The following is a 16,127-nucleotide window of genomic DNA, read 5'->3' as shown; positions in this document are numbered from 1 at the left end:
TGTGATTCGCTTGAGATGCGAAGAGATCCACCTGTAGCCCTGGAACTCTTTGAAGGATCCATTGGAACGAACTGTTGTCCAGTGACCATTCCGACTCTAGGGGCACTGATCGGGATAAAGCGTCTGCTATGACGTTTCTCACTCCAGCTATGTGAGTGGAGGAGAGATGCCAACTGAACTTGTCTGCCAGGGAGAAGAATGGCTACCATGACATGATTTAGATGACGTGACTTGGAGCCTCCTCTGTTTATACAATGTACTACCACTGCGCTGTCCAGAACTAGCTTTATGTGGGAGTACTTTGGTGGGCGCAACCTCTTTAGAGTCAAGAACACTGCCATTGCCTCCAGTACATTTTATATGGAACTGACTGAACTGAGGTGACCAAGTTCCTTGAACCTTTTTGACCTGGGAATACCCTCCCCAACCGCTTAAGGACGCGTCTGTGTGGATGGTGATCCCTGGTGGAGGGAACTGAAGGGGTACTGACACTGACAAATTCTTGACTTTCGCCCACGGCCGAAGTCGATTCTTTAGAATCAGAGGGACTGAGGATAGTTTTGTCCCTGGACCTGACATTTGCTCGTGAGCGCCAGATTCTGGTTAGGTCTTTCAGTTTGGCTTTCATTAAGACGTTCGTCACTGATGCAAACTGGAGAGAACCCAGGATCCTCTCCTGAGCTCTCCTTGACGCCAGTTTGTGACTTAGAAATTGCTTGACTGACTTCGCTATTTCTTTCCTTTTGGCTGATGGAATCGACAGAGTATGGGAGGATAGATTCCATTGAATGCCCAACCACTGAAAGTTTGACTCTGGAATGAGTCTTGACTTGGTCCTGTTTATCTTGAAGCCTAGATATTCCAGGAAATGAATCACTTTCAGTGTAGCTCTGTTGCATTCCTCGACTGTTGAAGCCCAGATCAACCAATCGTCGAGATACGCTACTACCATAATCCCTTGAGACCTGAGTTGTTGCACTACCACTTCCGCTAGTTTCGTGAACACCCTGGGTGCCACGTTGAGTCCGAAAGGAACTACCTTGAAGGAGAATGCCTGGTCTCCTATCTTGAAACCCAGATATGGACGGAAGTGTCTTGCAATAGGGATATGATAGTAGGCGTCTGTAAGATCGATAGAGGTGGTGAACGGCCCCACGGGGAAGTAAGGGGTCCGCACCTGCGAGAGTGAGCATCTTGAACTTGTCGCAGCGGATGGCTAAGTTTAAGCGGGACAAGTCTAAGATTTACCCTTCTTTTTTGTGAGCCTTTCTTTGGCACGCTGAACAAGCGACCTTGAAATTTTAATCTCTTGACTCTCGCTATAGCTCCTTTCTGAAGGAGGTCCTCTGCGTACTCTGTCAATTCCTTGGAAGGAAGTTGACGGAAAGGTCTGGATGGAGGTGGTTCGTCAACCAGCTCCAACCCAGGCCTTTTGACACTATGCTCTGAGCCCATTCGCTGAAGTTCCACCGGTGGCGAAAGTGAAACAGCCTCCCTCCTACCTGAAGTTCTTCATTGGTTCTGGAAACCGCCTCGGCCTCCTCTGAAGTGCTTTCCCCTATTAAAGGGCCTCCCGACCCTCTCCCACGAAAGGAACGCTTACCTCTGCCTCCCTTACCCCGAGCGGTCATACTTCTGTGAAGCTTGACTCTCGAAGGCTTGATTGTAAGCCGGAGAGATGGCGAAGAGGTGGAGGGCTGAGGCTGAGGGGATATCACATAAATTGGTTGTGATTGAGCTTTAGAAGAGGAAGGTTGGGCTGTTTGCACTAAGGGCACCGCTGGAACTTGCTGAGAAAAGCGTGGCTGCTTTTTCTGGTAAGGATGGAAACGCCTAGGTTTCCTCTGTCCCTTACCTTTAGGCGTTAAGTCTTGCCTCCTCTTAGCCGTAAGGCCCCAACGGTCCTTAAGGCTCTGGTTCAGCCTCGTAGCCTCTGACTGGACTTCCTTCACCATAGCTTCTGGGAAGAGATCTGCTCCCCAGATGTTAGACGAGAGTAACCTATTCGGCTCATGTCGAATGGTTGCCTCTTGTAGGACATGCTTCCTACAATTCGTTCTAGCAGTGGCAAACTCAAACATATCCGACTGTACCGTTTGAGTCAGGGATTTGGTCATGAGTTTAAAAAGCGGTTCTGAGCCATAGGCTATGGTCGCTACCTCGGACATAGCCATAGAGTGAATTGACCTGGCTAATCGCGATTTCGCGTCAAATTCAGCCTGAATAAGGCTATCTGGGAGCCTGGGTAGCTTTTCACCAAAACTGATCCATAGCACAGTCGGTTTGAGTTTGCCAGTGAGAAGGTGTTCGGCAAGTCTTCCCACAATTCTCCGGCTGAGGGAAGCAACGGAGATGTGGGATCTGCTTCCTTCAATTGAGGCATGGGTTCCCCCTTTTGGGCCGCTGGGATGGTAGACCTCGCGATCTTTGTCAGGAACGGGAGCGGGGTACTCTCATCCATTGTGAAAATGGTAAAGGGACTCTTAAAAGGTTGTATCTTGGTATTAGAACAATCCATGTCCTCTAAACACCTGAGCCATTCTCTCTGAGCCTGGTCTCGTGAATAGAGGACTGTCTCCTTTGGTACCCTATCATCCCGCACCATGGCTGACGCTGTAAGCCTTGCGTAGCCTATGAACGGAGGCTGGAGGTCTTGTAGGGTAGAACTCGAAGTCCTCTATCCTTCGAGTTCCAAATTCCGGTATAGAAATGAGACCGTCTTGGAAGGGGGCGTATGACGCAACTCTCCATGGATTGTTCATCGAGAACGGAGGTAGCGAGTCATACGGAGGAAGCTGAGTTCCACTCGTATTGGAAAGTGGAGGAGAGGCTAGAGGGGCTTCTCTCAGTCCGGCTATAATGGAGTCCTGGGACGTAATCCTATCCGACAAACGAGAGATCATTTGTTCCATGCTACTCTTTAGGGACCCAACTAGGTCGCCCACCTGTTGCAACAGGCCAGCATTGGAGTCCAAGGCCGGAGCTGCTGCGGAGGTGGAGGGGTGGCTCTGAATCGGAACCAAGGGTTTGCGGAACTGGTGACTCTGCCGGGGTGCGAGATCTCTCTCTGGAGGATTTACTCCTCGAGGACTTAGAGCCGGAGCTAGAAGCTTTAGACCTGTCTGCTCCGGGATTTCCAGCCGGAGACTTACGAGAGGAGGATGAAGCCGAAGTCGTCTTCTTAGACGACGACGACGTCTTAGACAAGGATTTCACTGCTTGACCCTTGACTTTAGGTCTAACCGAAGCGTCAGGAGGAGTATACAATTCATCACCTGTAAATCCTTGGAAGGATGGAGAGGTTGCAGGAGTAGAAGAAACAGTTACGCCCAAGGGTGACCCTTGGGTGTCCACCCTACTTACCTCGACCAACAGGTCGTCTACACCTACCATAGGTTCCACATTAATATCTAAAGTCGCGACGTCCGTGGAGATATCCTGGTCTTGGTCAGTTAATGAGGCAGCCAGCTGTTGTTGGATGAAGGCGATAGTCGGGGCCGCCTCTACTGGGGTCGACGTATCCTGTCGCCTTGCCTCCGGGGAAGATTAACAGTGCCAACCGCTTCTCTAAGATGTAGGGCATACCCTTGGCGGCGTTCTTCCCAAAACCGCCGACCCAGGCCCGCAGGGTTGCCAGTGCGGTATCCCTCACTGCCGGCGCCTGGAAGAGAGGCGTAGATTAGATTTAAGAATCACTTAAAACTAAAAAACTTAAAAAAGTATAACTTAAACTTAGATTGCCTTAAGTTTAAAGTGAAAATGATGAAAACTTAAGCATAAAACAGAAGCGGAGCATCTACCGGAGATGGAAATACTTACCCCATCTAAAAGCTGGCTCACCAGATCATAACATATGGTACACGTCTCATGGTACCAGACCTGGATGTCCCCGTGCAGAGTCGCGCATGGAGCATGGGACCGGCAAACTTCGTGTCCACATGGGTCCTGAAGTGTGGCGGCGCATCACGTATGCTCACAGTTGGTGGCCTGTAAGTGGGGAAGACACATGAGTATCTTAAAGAATATCACTTACAGCTAAAGGACAGAAGAACTCCGTTGCATGCCGGAGCTCGGAAAAAATTTGGGCATAACCCCTCCCTCTGCTTCGCCTGAATAGGCTATAATCCCGGAGAGATCCGGTAAAACTCGTAAGGGGGGGGGGGGGAAGGTTTAAGGTACTTAAGATAAACTTATAGTTAATCTAATAACACTTAAACCTAAAACTCAAACGAACCGGACCAAGTCCAGTGCGTAGCGGAGTGTAGTAACTCAGCAATACGTTAAGGTTAAGCAGGGACCCACTGTATGTTCCGGTCCACTCTACTGAGTGGACTAACACCTCTCCGCTGGATGCCAGGACTCCGGTCAGGAAAGGAGCCCTAGTAAGGTGGGAAAGAGCGAGAAGACATACAGGCTCAAGCGAACACGGAGCGACAAGGAAGCAACGGATGGGGGGAAAGCCAGTACCCCCCACCACATTACCACCCGGCCGGACCGAGAAGCCGGAGAGGTCGAGTCCAGTCTGGGTCTGTCCCGTCTCCCTGACCCCTCCGCCTGGGGGGAGAGAGGGGAAGCAGGCTCGGGTATGTGGAGCGAGCATGGGCAGACCGACCCACCCTCCCCCGACTCTATGGAAGAGCGGGAGAGGGGGGAAAGTGACTGGGCAGGCGTCTGGCTGTCTCGTGATCGCGTAGTGACCACGAGGCGGTAAGACCAAAACAAGACAACTAAGCCTAGGACAAACCAACTGATCAGAGAGATGCTATCGGGAAGCAACTGAGCTGAAAAGCAGTGGCATATAGGCCCACTGGGCCAAAACCAGCTGATCAGAGAGAAGCTATAGGGAAGCAACCGAACTGATGAGCGGTAGAATAGGCTCAATGAGCCAGGACCTAGGCTAAGCCAGACGCCTAACTAACCTAACCATAACAAAATACATGGTACAATAAATAAAAATAAAAGAAAGAAAACAATATAGTAGGAGAAAAAATTCCAGGAGTGTACGACTAACCCGAAGGAAAGTCTACCACTCAAAGCTAGTCAGAGGCCGATACTAAGAGCCGGGACTAGGGTCTGGAAGGAAGAAGCCTACATCAGGTAAAAGACATGCATGCATGACAAACCTGAGTAGACAGTACCCTAAGTAAAACGGATAATTAATATAGAACGTACACAGACAAGGGGATGTTCTAGGTATGGGAGACCAAGAACGAACCCACCACGAGGCAGAACCATGCTGCCATGCTTCCGACCCAGAGTTCGTATTTATACCTAAAAAACGGCAAATACTGACTCAGGGCCGGAAAAAACCAACTAACCATAAATACTGAGTACTTAACTTAGCTGCTGCGATAGCTGCACGCTCCATTATAGATAAATCCAACGAAAGGGCACAAAAAACACAGAGAGAAAATAAGCACGTGTGACTCGTGTGCGCTAACTGAAAAGGATGGCCACCAGAGGCGCAGCAGTCGGCAGCATGGGATGGAGTAGTAGTAGTACGAGCTGCTCACTCTGTGGGTCGGCTCTCCTCATGGAGGGTTTTTGTAGTGGGAGATTTCTATTGGCATTTGGCTCGTGGTAGTGGTCTCACTCGCCTAGTGTTCATACCGACACCCTCTTGGAGGGTGAGCGAGTCAGTTACACTGACCTTTTTCTTTATTTTATTTATTCTCTGGTATGTGTTAGTACATTTACCCTAGAAATAATAGATTAAAGGATATTTCGCGCAGCGACACGAGCTGAGCCCAGAAATTATGTCAAAGTGACAAAATAATTTTTGAGATGTGTCACTGATACTTTTTAGTGCGATAAGAAAGAAATTCGCGCTTGCGCGCCTGCGTAACGATTGTAAACAAAACAACGCCTTGATCCGTGAACTCCCAGCATCCCCCAAGGCGCGTGATTCAAAAGTTTTTGGCTGGTAGGCCTATAAGTATTTTTCCGCGAATTTTTAAAAAACTTTTTTGAGCCGACGTATGGTACGTCCATTCGGAAATTGGGGGAGATTTTGACTCGACGTTTAATACGTCCATTCGGCGTTTAAGGGTTAATATAATTAAAAAATGTCGTGTTGATGCACGATAACTTATAAATCTTACATACAGGATTTTCTTTTTAATATCATTAAAAAATGTTGTGCTGATGCACGATAACTTATAAATCTTACATACGGGAATTTTCATTTTAATATCATTAAAAAATGTCATGTTGATGCACGATAACTTATAAATCTTACATACGGGATTTTCTTTTTAATATCATTAAAAAATGTCAAATTGACAGTGTTTTTATAATAAATATGAAGGAGAATTCAGATATACCAGAGAAGAAAATTTGAAATGTTTTTTATTTTTTTATAATTGAATGGTTTAATGTAAGTCACATAGGACTAGAATGACCGAAACTGGTAACAATATGTGTGAATGGAGCAATCGGTGATTTTCTGAGTTACACTAAATATCAGGGTCTGAGTAGCATTCATAAACTGAAACTGGCTAGAAACCACACTCTTACTAATTGGATAAACATAATTTACTGTTGTTTTTCTTTAATTTTGTTTGAAAGAATATATTGACTTATCTTTAGATGATGTTCCTTAAGGGGGCTGGCCGGAACCCTTATATATGGGGGTAAAGGGTGAAAAATGCAGTCATGAAAAAATTCATGGAGCTTTATATGGCAATTGAGAATACTACGTATACAAAATATTTCATCAAAATTCCTCTTACTTTCGTAGTTACAGGGTAATTAGTAAATGTAACTCAATAAGCCAAAAACATTGATCCGTACAAGAAAATGCAATATTTCTTCTGTTATCGTAAATGTCACAGAAGGGAAGTCAGTCAGCTACCAAGTTTAACCATGATTCAGTGTGAGCACAAACCCCAAGTAGTCTACACGTTCGAGTTTCACCTCTGAAATTTGCTTGCTTTTACTTATGTTTATCTTTTTTTCGGCGAGAATTTCATCATGCCAATGAGAAAAAGACAAGCAAAACATCTCGCTAACATACAGATGAAGAAAATTTGCTCTAATATGATTACAGAATATCATAATATACACGATATTAGCGTAGTTAGTGAAGAGAGAGAGGGAGGGTTGCGTTGTAAGTAACGTCCCCGTCTTGCCTGATGCACACGTCACACTGTGCCCTAGGCTACGATCTTTGAGCAAAGGGATCTTCATTTATGATAATAACAGTTTTGGTTTACTAATACCCAAAAAGGAATATGAAATTCATAATAATCATGATTTATTAACATTGTCTTTGTAAAAAGAGAGTACACCTTCGGGTTTCACCTCTGACATTCTCTTGCATTTTCGTTTTTTTATCTTTGTTTCGGCAAGAATTTCATCATGCCAAAGAGGAAAATACAAGGAAAACATCTAGCTAACATACAGAAGAAGAAAATTCGCTGTATAAGCTGAGTTAGTGAAGGAGAGAGGGAGAGAGAGAGAGAGAGAGAGTTGCGTAGGAAGGAGTACCCCGTCTTGCCTGACGCAGTGCCCCAGGCTACGATATATGAGCAAAGGGATCATCATTTATGATTAAATTAGGATAAATAACGTAGTTTTAGTATATTAATACACAAAAAAGAAATATACATTCATAATAATCATTATTTATTAACATTGTCTTTATAAAAATACGAAGGAAAACTTTGAACGCCTGTATCACAAAACTATACTTATTGACCTTCAAAATCTATCTTCTCACTTAGTTTTAAAGCTATAACATTGGAATTTGGTATATAACTTGGAAAGACATTATAGAACAATCAAATCAAGCCCCTTTTTCCAAGTTTTGTTTCGTCCTTTTTTTGTTTTTTTTACTGATTTATAGGGTTTATTTTTGTACCATAATGAAAGATTCATATCTAGCCAAAAAATGATTTTTAGAAAAAAAAATCCTCATTTGATTGGAGGTCTACATCAGATCTATATATGTTAGTAATCCCAGGTCTTAATATTAAATAACAGGGGTGGAGATAGAATTTGAAAATGGTTACTTTCGGGATAAATCACCCTGGCGTCACAAAACCGAAGGTTAGAGGCGAAAATCATATGCGGTTTGGAGATGTCCCAAGTCACCTTATTAAGTGGTATAAATAGCAAAGTCCTGTCCTCAAAAAATGGCATTAGCCGGCCGGCCCCCTTAATTATACTTCTAAAGCATTTATTGAACTTTTATCAGTTGATATTTTTGTACTAAATGGAATTTTTTAATGTTATGTTTCAACTTCTTGCTCACTATCAGTATTATCTACCACCCATTTACGGATATTAATAATATATATGGAAATACATTTTTGTTTTTTGTTTAATCTCATTATGGAGAGTGTAAGCATTTTTCTCTCAAGGAGTGACTTATTCATTTCTCTGCCATACGGTTTCAAAATAAGCCCATTCAATACTGAAATTATCAGTTGTATATTTGGCGTAACTGCTGTGAAAGAACACATTATTGGTTATGAAAATAAAATACCATACAAATACTTATAAATAAAACCATACTGCATGTTATAGGATTCTCTGCCTTTGACAGACCAGGCAAGGACCATAGGCCCAGCCAAACATTTATTTTGCATTTTTTTATTATTTTTATTATGATAAACAAAATATAAAAGATAATTTTGTTTTTAGTGCTGTATATGCAAAACACATAGGCCTACAATTTTGAGTGCTAAAATAAAACCCTCTTCAGATAAAAGAAAAATGGTTAGGCAGAGTTACAAGAAAAAATTAGTACCTCAATTCTTGTAGAAGAAACACACGAAAGAGCGATAATAATTTTAATTTCCTCTAAACAATGTTGTTTAGCTCGCCTGCCATAATATAAATGAGCGAGTGACTCTGTTTTTTTATTTGTGCAGGAAAAGGATCATGCTGTAGGGCAACCTGTGACCAATTAACAGAAACTTATTCTGTCACCATAAGTTTTATTTATATTTATATACTTATTGCCCAAAACATGAAGGCAACTGATGCAATACTTTGTAATGTGACTGTATGAGCCATAAGATACTATCTCAGGAAGACTTATCCTTTTGGGCTTGAGTGTCAGTGGCTTTTTGCTTATAGCAGCAAACATATAAAAGGTATCCAGGAACACCCTTTCTTTTTGGCTTCATGCAGTACTCAGATTGCTTATGATTGCACTGGTAAGGTTGACAATTGAACAGTGCAATTCAGGAAAGAGAATAAGTTTTCAGTATCACAGGTAATGAAGGCTAGTGTCTGAAAATGTCGGACTACCTTGACTGTATTCTACTTGAGGAACGTCGCTCACAAGTCTCTTCCCGTAGGGGGTTAGTTCCATCAGTGGACCTCATGCGGTGCACTGTAGGCATTACTTAAGGTTCTTTTGCAGCGTGCCTTCGGCCCCTAGCTGTAACCACTTTTGTTCCTTTTACTGTACCTCCTTTCATGCACGCTTTCTTCATCTTACTTTCCACCCACTCCTAACACTTGATTCATAGTGCAACTGCGAGGTTTTCTCCCTATTACTCCTTTCAAACCTTTCACCTTCAATTTCCATTTCAGCGCTGAATGACCTCATAGGTCTCAGTGCTTGGCCTTTGGCCTAAATTCTATATTCAGCTCTCACATCTCTGGACACCTCGTCCTAGGGACCTGTGGCGGGTGCTAAACCGAAGTGCCTTTTAGACTGAAAATTATCTTGTGTACTGGGTAAGTACAAGTCTAGGGTGAATGGTAGAATGCTCCTCTTCCAGCCTCCTTATTCCACCCCATGCCAGGTAGCATCTCAGCCCAAGTACACACCACAGTCGAGCACCCTATCATGTTGCTTCAGCTATTGAGATGCCACTATCTGGGTTCTCTTTATAACAAAGTTTGGGGCTGGGTGGCAGTAGAAGTACATATAATCTAAATCCGTTGCTAGTACGTATTGGGCAAATTGAGCTACCTTCCAGCTTGTGTCCCCCCTCTTTGGGTCATACTCATTCTCCAAGAGTCCTTTTTTTTTTTGAAGATAGATCTCAAACATATCTTGCTTGCGTTCAGGGCATGCCGCTCTGTCTTCCCTATGCTAGGCTGAGTAGAGTTACTGGGTTATTGCTCCCTTTCCCATTATCATGAGCCGTAATGTGACATTTTGTCGCCTAAGGAGTAAGTCGTCGTCATAAATGATGGTTTGTATTTTTTTTAGGAACAGATAAAAAAATAGTGGAAGTAATTGTATTTTTCATTAGTAAGCAAATCAGAGCCCTTTTTCATAGTCCCATCTCAACCATCCCTCTTAATCCTTGATGCAAGAGGGGAAGTGATTGGTAACAGCAGTTGAATGGGCACCCTCTTACCACCTGTTGACCACCTTGCAACCAAGTCTGAAGGACTGATTCCAGCTTGTCCTGAGGAAGACTCTTACATAAAAGGCTCATTTTGTATGCCTAGGAAAAATACAAAGTACTTTTAAAAATGCATTGTATTTGTCATGAGCTATTGAGATTTTTATTATACGTATATATTTCTTTACAGAATGGGGGAACAAAGTAACAATAGTGAAATATATTGAGTAAATATATTTTTTACATTTTTTGTCAGGGTGTAAGATCATTACTGTATTAGGATTTTGATTATTCTTTACAGTGTCTGATTTGATGAATCATGATAGGTTTTGCACTCAAACTGTTCTAAGTATGTGTAACTTTTTTTTAATATACAGGCGGTCCCCGGGTTACGACGGTTCCGGCTTACGACGTTCTGAGGTTACGACGCTTTTTCTTAAATATTCAATGGAAAAATCCGTCCTGGGTTACGACGCTTGTTCCGAGGTTACGACACTGACGCTTCCGACGCTCCGAGTTAACGACGCTTTTAAAAAATGCATACTATGATAAAAATCCTTTATAGTTTAGCACAGTATATTAATAAAAATAAGTTTCTGGTTAGATTACAACAAAAATTTTGAGGTTATGATGATTTTCGACACTTTTTATGTCGTATTTTTCGATGTTTTTTAGTGACGCCTCATATGCAGAACTAGTTTCCGAGCGAATGAATACATACTAGCTTGCAGTGCGCAAAGTTTACATATAACAGTCCAAAAGCGCAAATAATGAAAAAATCATTGCTTGTTTCCAGTAATAACAACAAAACGAAGTTTCTGGTTAGATTACAACGCAAATTCCAAGTATCCAAAGAGAAAAATTATCCAGTAATGATCAGAGAGAGAGAGAGAGAGAGAGGAGAGAGGAGAGAGAAGAGGAGATGGAGAGAGACGAGAGAGCGAGAGAGAGATAGAGAGAGAAAGAGAGAGAGGAAGAGAGAGAAGAGAGGAGAAGAGATGACGGATGGGAGAGATGAGGACGAGAGAGAGAGAGAGAGAGAGCGTCTTCCGACGCTCCGAGTTAAGGACAGAGAAGTGTTCGTTTCATTAAACGGCCTCTGACTCATGCCAGTAAATGTTTTGTTGATACTAATAATATAAGCCTATTTAAAGATACGTTTACTTTAATTAGTCTATATGATACGTAAATAGTAATCAACTGTTCTTGTAGCCCTCAAGATTTGGCAAAATCGAAGTATCCAAAGAGAGACATTATCCAGTAACTGGAACCTTGACATACGAATTTAATTTGCTCCGTTACCATCATCGTATATCAAAACAGTTGTATCTCAAAGCATTTTTTCCCATTAAAAATAATGTAATATGTATTAATCCATTCTAGCGCTATGAAACCACACCTAAACACAGCTAAATTACATATAATATACACAATTTATACACAAATAAACGAGTAATAACACACATAATGATAAAATAACATAGCAATGTGATAAATGATAATAAATGTTAATAAAATCAATTAAAAAAAAGAAAGGAATTTTACTTACCACAACGAAAGATGACGTGAGGCCAGCAGGGGATGGAGGTAGGGAAGGGTGGCAGGGAACGATTTGTTCTCTTTTTATTTACGTATGTACACTAATAACTACGTAATAAACACAAATGAAATAACATTGCTAAACTAATTATTTTTTTTTTAATCAGTTCGTAGTTTAGAAATAATGGTGATGCCTTTGGAAGGTTTTTATAGCTTCCTTCTGCTTGATGATCGTGGATATTGTAGAAGGATTTCGACCATACTCGTTTGCCAAATCGACGATACGAACGCCACGTTCATGCTTTGCTATAATTTCATGTTTTGCTTCCATCAAAATCATTTTCTTGGGTTTTTTCTTATCACCTGCTTTGTCTTTAGCTTTGAGACCCATGGTTAATAATAAAATAGACAAAATAACACGAAAAATAGGCGCAAATACAACGAACTAAACAACGACGTGTTAACATGCAGCACCAACAAACAAACAGACTGAACGCCATTTATCGGTCGCCTATACAACCAACATTCATCGCAAAATCGCATCTCAAATATTTCGTTATATATCAAAGCTTATATTTTTGCAAATTTTCTGTTGTATCTCAAAACATTCTTATATTAGGGCAATCGTATGTCAAGGTTCCAGTGTAATTTGATCAGAGAGAGAGAGAGAGAGAGAGAGAGAGAGAGAGAGAGGAGAGAGAGAGAGAGAGAGAGAGAGAGCGAGAGAGAGAGAGAGCGGAGAGAGAGAGAGGGAAGGGGGCGGAGTGATAGAGAGAGAGAGAGACGAGAGAGAGAGAGGAGAGAGGAGAGAGAGAGAGACGCCTTGGCAACAATGGTCTAGGGGATTGACGTAACGTTTATTTTCTGAACAGATAGGACAGAGAAGTGTTCGTTTCATTAAACGGCCTCTGACTCATGGCAGGAAATGCTTTGTTGATACTAATATATAAGCCTATTTAAAGATACGTTTACTTTAATTAGTCTATATGATACGTAAATAGTAATCAGCTGTTCTTGTAGCCCTCAAGATTTGGCAAAATCACTCCAGGTTGTACATAAAACTTCAAGAATGTAGTGTCACCAGAGGATTACAATAGTTTTTACCTTCAAGAACCAGCATTCTTTTATGAAAATAACTCCAGGTTGTACATAAAACTACAGGAAACAAATTTCCGGCTTACGACGATTTTCGGCTTACGACGCGTCTCAAGAACGGAACCCCCGTCGTAACCCGGGGACTGCCTGTATATATTTATTCTGTTATATTTAACTGTGATCAAACTGTTCTAAGTATGTGTTCAACTTTTTCTAAATATATTTATTATGTGATATTTAACTGTGATCAAACTGTTCTAAGTATGTGTGTAACTTTTAAAAAAATATATTTATTCTGTGATATTTAACTGTGATCACTCTGTTTGTTCCAAGTATGTGTAACTTTTTTTCAATATATCTGTTCTGTGATATTTAACTGAAACCACTGATGCTTTCTTTGATTATAGAAAAAGTGGGAAAGGTTTTCTACACTCGTCGGATGAAGCTGTTCATGGACACCCACTTTGAAACCAGAAATGTTACTGTAACTGCTGCAGAGTATCATAAGAAGACAAGGATAATGGTGGTGGCATTCGCGACTGGAGATTTCCTCCTACTTGACATGAATGATAAAGGGGCTTTGGTGCACTCTCTCAATGTATCCAAACAGGTTTGTTAACCCTCTTACGCCAAAGGGGTATAATAAAAATCGTCTCCCGTATGCCGAGGCGGTCTCGGAGTGAGCGCTGAAGCGGAAAAATATTTTTTTCAAAAAATCACAGCGCGCTTAGTTTTCGAGATTAAGAGTTCATTTTTGGCTCCTTTTTTTGTCATTGCCTGAAATTTAGTATGTAACCATCAGAAATGAAAAAAAATATCATTATCATATATTAATAATGCAATATATGATAGCGTGAAAAAAAAATTCATATATAATTGTATTCAAATCGCGCTGTGAGCAAAACGGTTAAAGCTAACGAGTTAATTATTTTCTTTGTATTGTACACTAAATTGTGATCATTTTGGTATATAACACATTGTAAAACGATCAAAGCAACACAGAGAAAATATTATCACAAAATGATGCATGAATTCGTAACGTGCCGACGTAAAAATTTCTTTTTTTCAAAAATTCACCATAAATCTAAATATTGTTTTAGAGACTTCCAATTTGTTTCAAAATGAAGATAAATAATTGAATATTACTATACTGTAAGATTTTTAGCTTATAATTGCAGTTTTCGACCATTTTGGACGAGTTAAAGTTGACCGAATGTCAAATTTTTTTTATATATTTTTTTTATATGCATATATTTCGAAAATGAGAAAAGCTACAACCTTCAATTATTTTTTGTTGTATTCTACATGAAATTGCGCACATTTTCATATATAAAACTCTGTGACCAGGTGTGCCAAACCTCCAGTCAGTTCAGGATTCTCTTACCTTCCACCAAGAGTGATTCTATCTTAATGTTAAAACAAAGATTTGTTCCACATATGAACAAATGACAAACTTTAAATTGATTTTTATTTTTCCTAGCTAACAAACCTGTGGTCTTAACATGTACCACCCACCTCTGGCCACCCATCTTTCAGTTAACCCTGGACTGGAAGAAAAACTAATATGTCCTTAAATAAACTATTCTTATTTGTTTTTACCAGTTTCCAGCTGTCTTCAGAAGATTTACCCTACTGTTTTGAACGCAGGTTTGTTAGTTATGAAAAATATAAATTAACTTAAAACTTTTAATATTTACCATATTTGTAAGATATGAGTATCATACTCCTGTTTTGATTCCCTGTAGTATAACTTTTTGTTCATTATTAAAGGAATTATTCTGGTATACTGGTATTTTTTGATGGATGGTAAATCAGTTACTGAATGTGCTCAGTTAATTGTTGAAACACATGATATTTAAGGTATCATGATTGCTGTTTTGCTGTAGTGTATTGCTTTGAACTGAGCTACATTTACTTATTATTTTGAAGCCATTTAAGAACAAGTCAACAAAATTTGGAAGATGCTATATTAATTTTTTTGTATCTGCTGACATCAAGGCCTAATGATCTGTTTTTGCTAGATGTCTTCATACTCTTGTTTCAAGATAGAAGAGTGTAGTATATTTATTTTTGCAGATTGTTACAAGTGTGGCTATGAATCCAAGTGGTGATTGGATGGCATTGGGAGTGTCATCTTTAGGTCAGTTACTGGTGTGGGAGTGGCAGAGTGAAACTTACGTTCTAAAACAACAGGTACGTACTGTAAAACATTTGTTTCCTCTATTAGATACTAGTGTACCCATACTCTCAAGAGTAAGGTTAATATATAATAATTGGTTGAGAAAATAGATTCCAGCCATAGGAACGTTACTTACGGAACTGCAGGTTGGACCTAGGTACTTTATTTCTGCCTACTTACTTAGGAGCCAGTGATGAGAGAGGCTTACCCCTTCAGGGTAATTGAAATTGTACCCATAGAGTAATGTTGAAGATGGTGGAAAATATGCCATTTGTATAGATATGAATTTTATCCACGAAAATATGGAGTACTGCACTGAAAGTTTTCTGGACTTCTCTTCCAGTACCAAGGCTGCATGGTTTTCAGTCATTATCTGTTTTTCATTTGCTATGCTAGTTTCCAAGAGTTACATTTTGTATGGTCATTTTTTAAAATTTATTTAAGAATAAGTTCTTTGAAATAGTTCCATGAGGATAAAGAATTTTTACTTGTTCTGGTTAAGATACCTCACAGTCCTCACTCAGGTTCATAAGACTGACAATATCTTTTATTTATATACCTCATACTGGGTCCTGCTTGCAGTATGCCCTAAGGAGGGTAGTTACAGATGAAATTATTTTTTATTTTTACCCTGTCTCTTTGAGGGTACTTACAGATGAAATTATTTTTATTTTTAATGTCTCTTATTGGTCACTACTACATCGTATCTTATACTTTTCATATTCTGGCTTTTTTTTTATAGTGTTTGAATACTTTGTAATCTCTTTCTTCCAGGGTCATTTCAACAACATGAGAGTAGTTATGTATTCCCCTGATGGACTGAATCTTGCATCTGGTGGAGAGGATGGGAAGGTAAATTAATTCTGAATTTTTTGTGATTGTTATCAGTCTGCACATCTTGCCATTGGTGAACATTGTTTTTGAATGGGGTAGTTTCTCTAATAAAATTTGTTTCCTTTTCTTGCTCAGATACAGTTCACGTTGTTTTGTGAGGTACACTA

At 40.6% G+C, this 16,127-nt stretch overlaps 1 protein-coding gene across 1 annotated transcript in view; it reads left to right on the top strand.

The window, feature by feature from the left end:
- The window catches only part of LOC135195086 (periodic tryptophan protein 2 homolog), a 351,391-nt gene that overhangs the window by 77,830 nt on the left and 257,434 nt on the right, over nt 1-16,127 (top strand). Inside the window, 3 exon segments of the mRNA XM_064221465.1 lie at nt 13,355-13,557; nt 15,024-15,140; nt 15,901-15,978. Coding sequence (XP_064077535.1) covers nt 13,355-13,557; nt 15,024-15,140; nt 15,901-15,978 — 398 coding nt within the window.

The sequence above is a fragment of the Macrobrachium nipponense genome, chromosome 15, assembly GCF_015104395.2.
Source record: "Macrobrachium nipponense isolate FS-2020 chromosome 15, ASM1510439v2, whole genome shotgun sequence".
In the NCBI taxonomy this organism is placed as follows: domain Eukaryota; kingdom Metazoa; phylum Arthropoda; class Malacostraca; order Decapoda; family Palaemonidae; genus Macrobrachium; species Macrobrachium nipponense.
The sequence above is the reverse complement of the archived record's forward strand: the minus strand, read 5'-3'. Positions and strand labels throughout refer to the sequence as shown.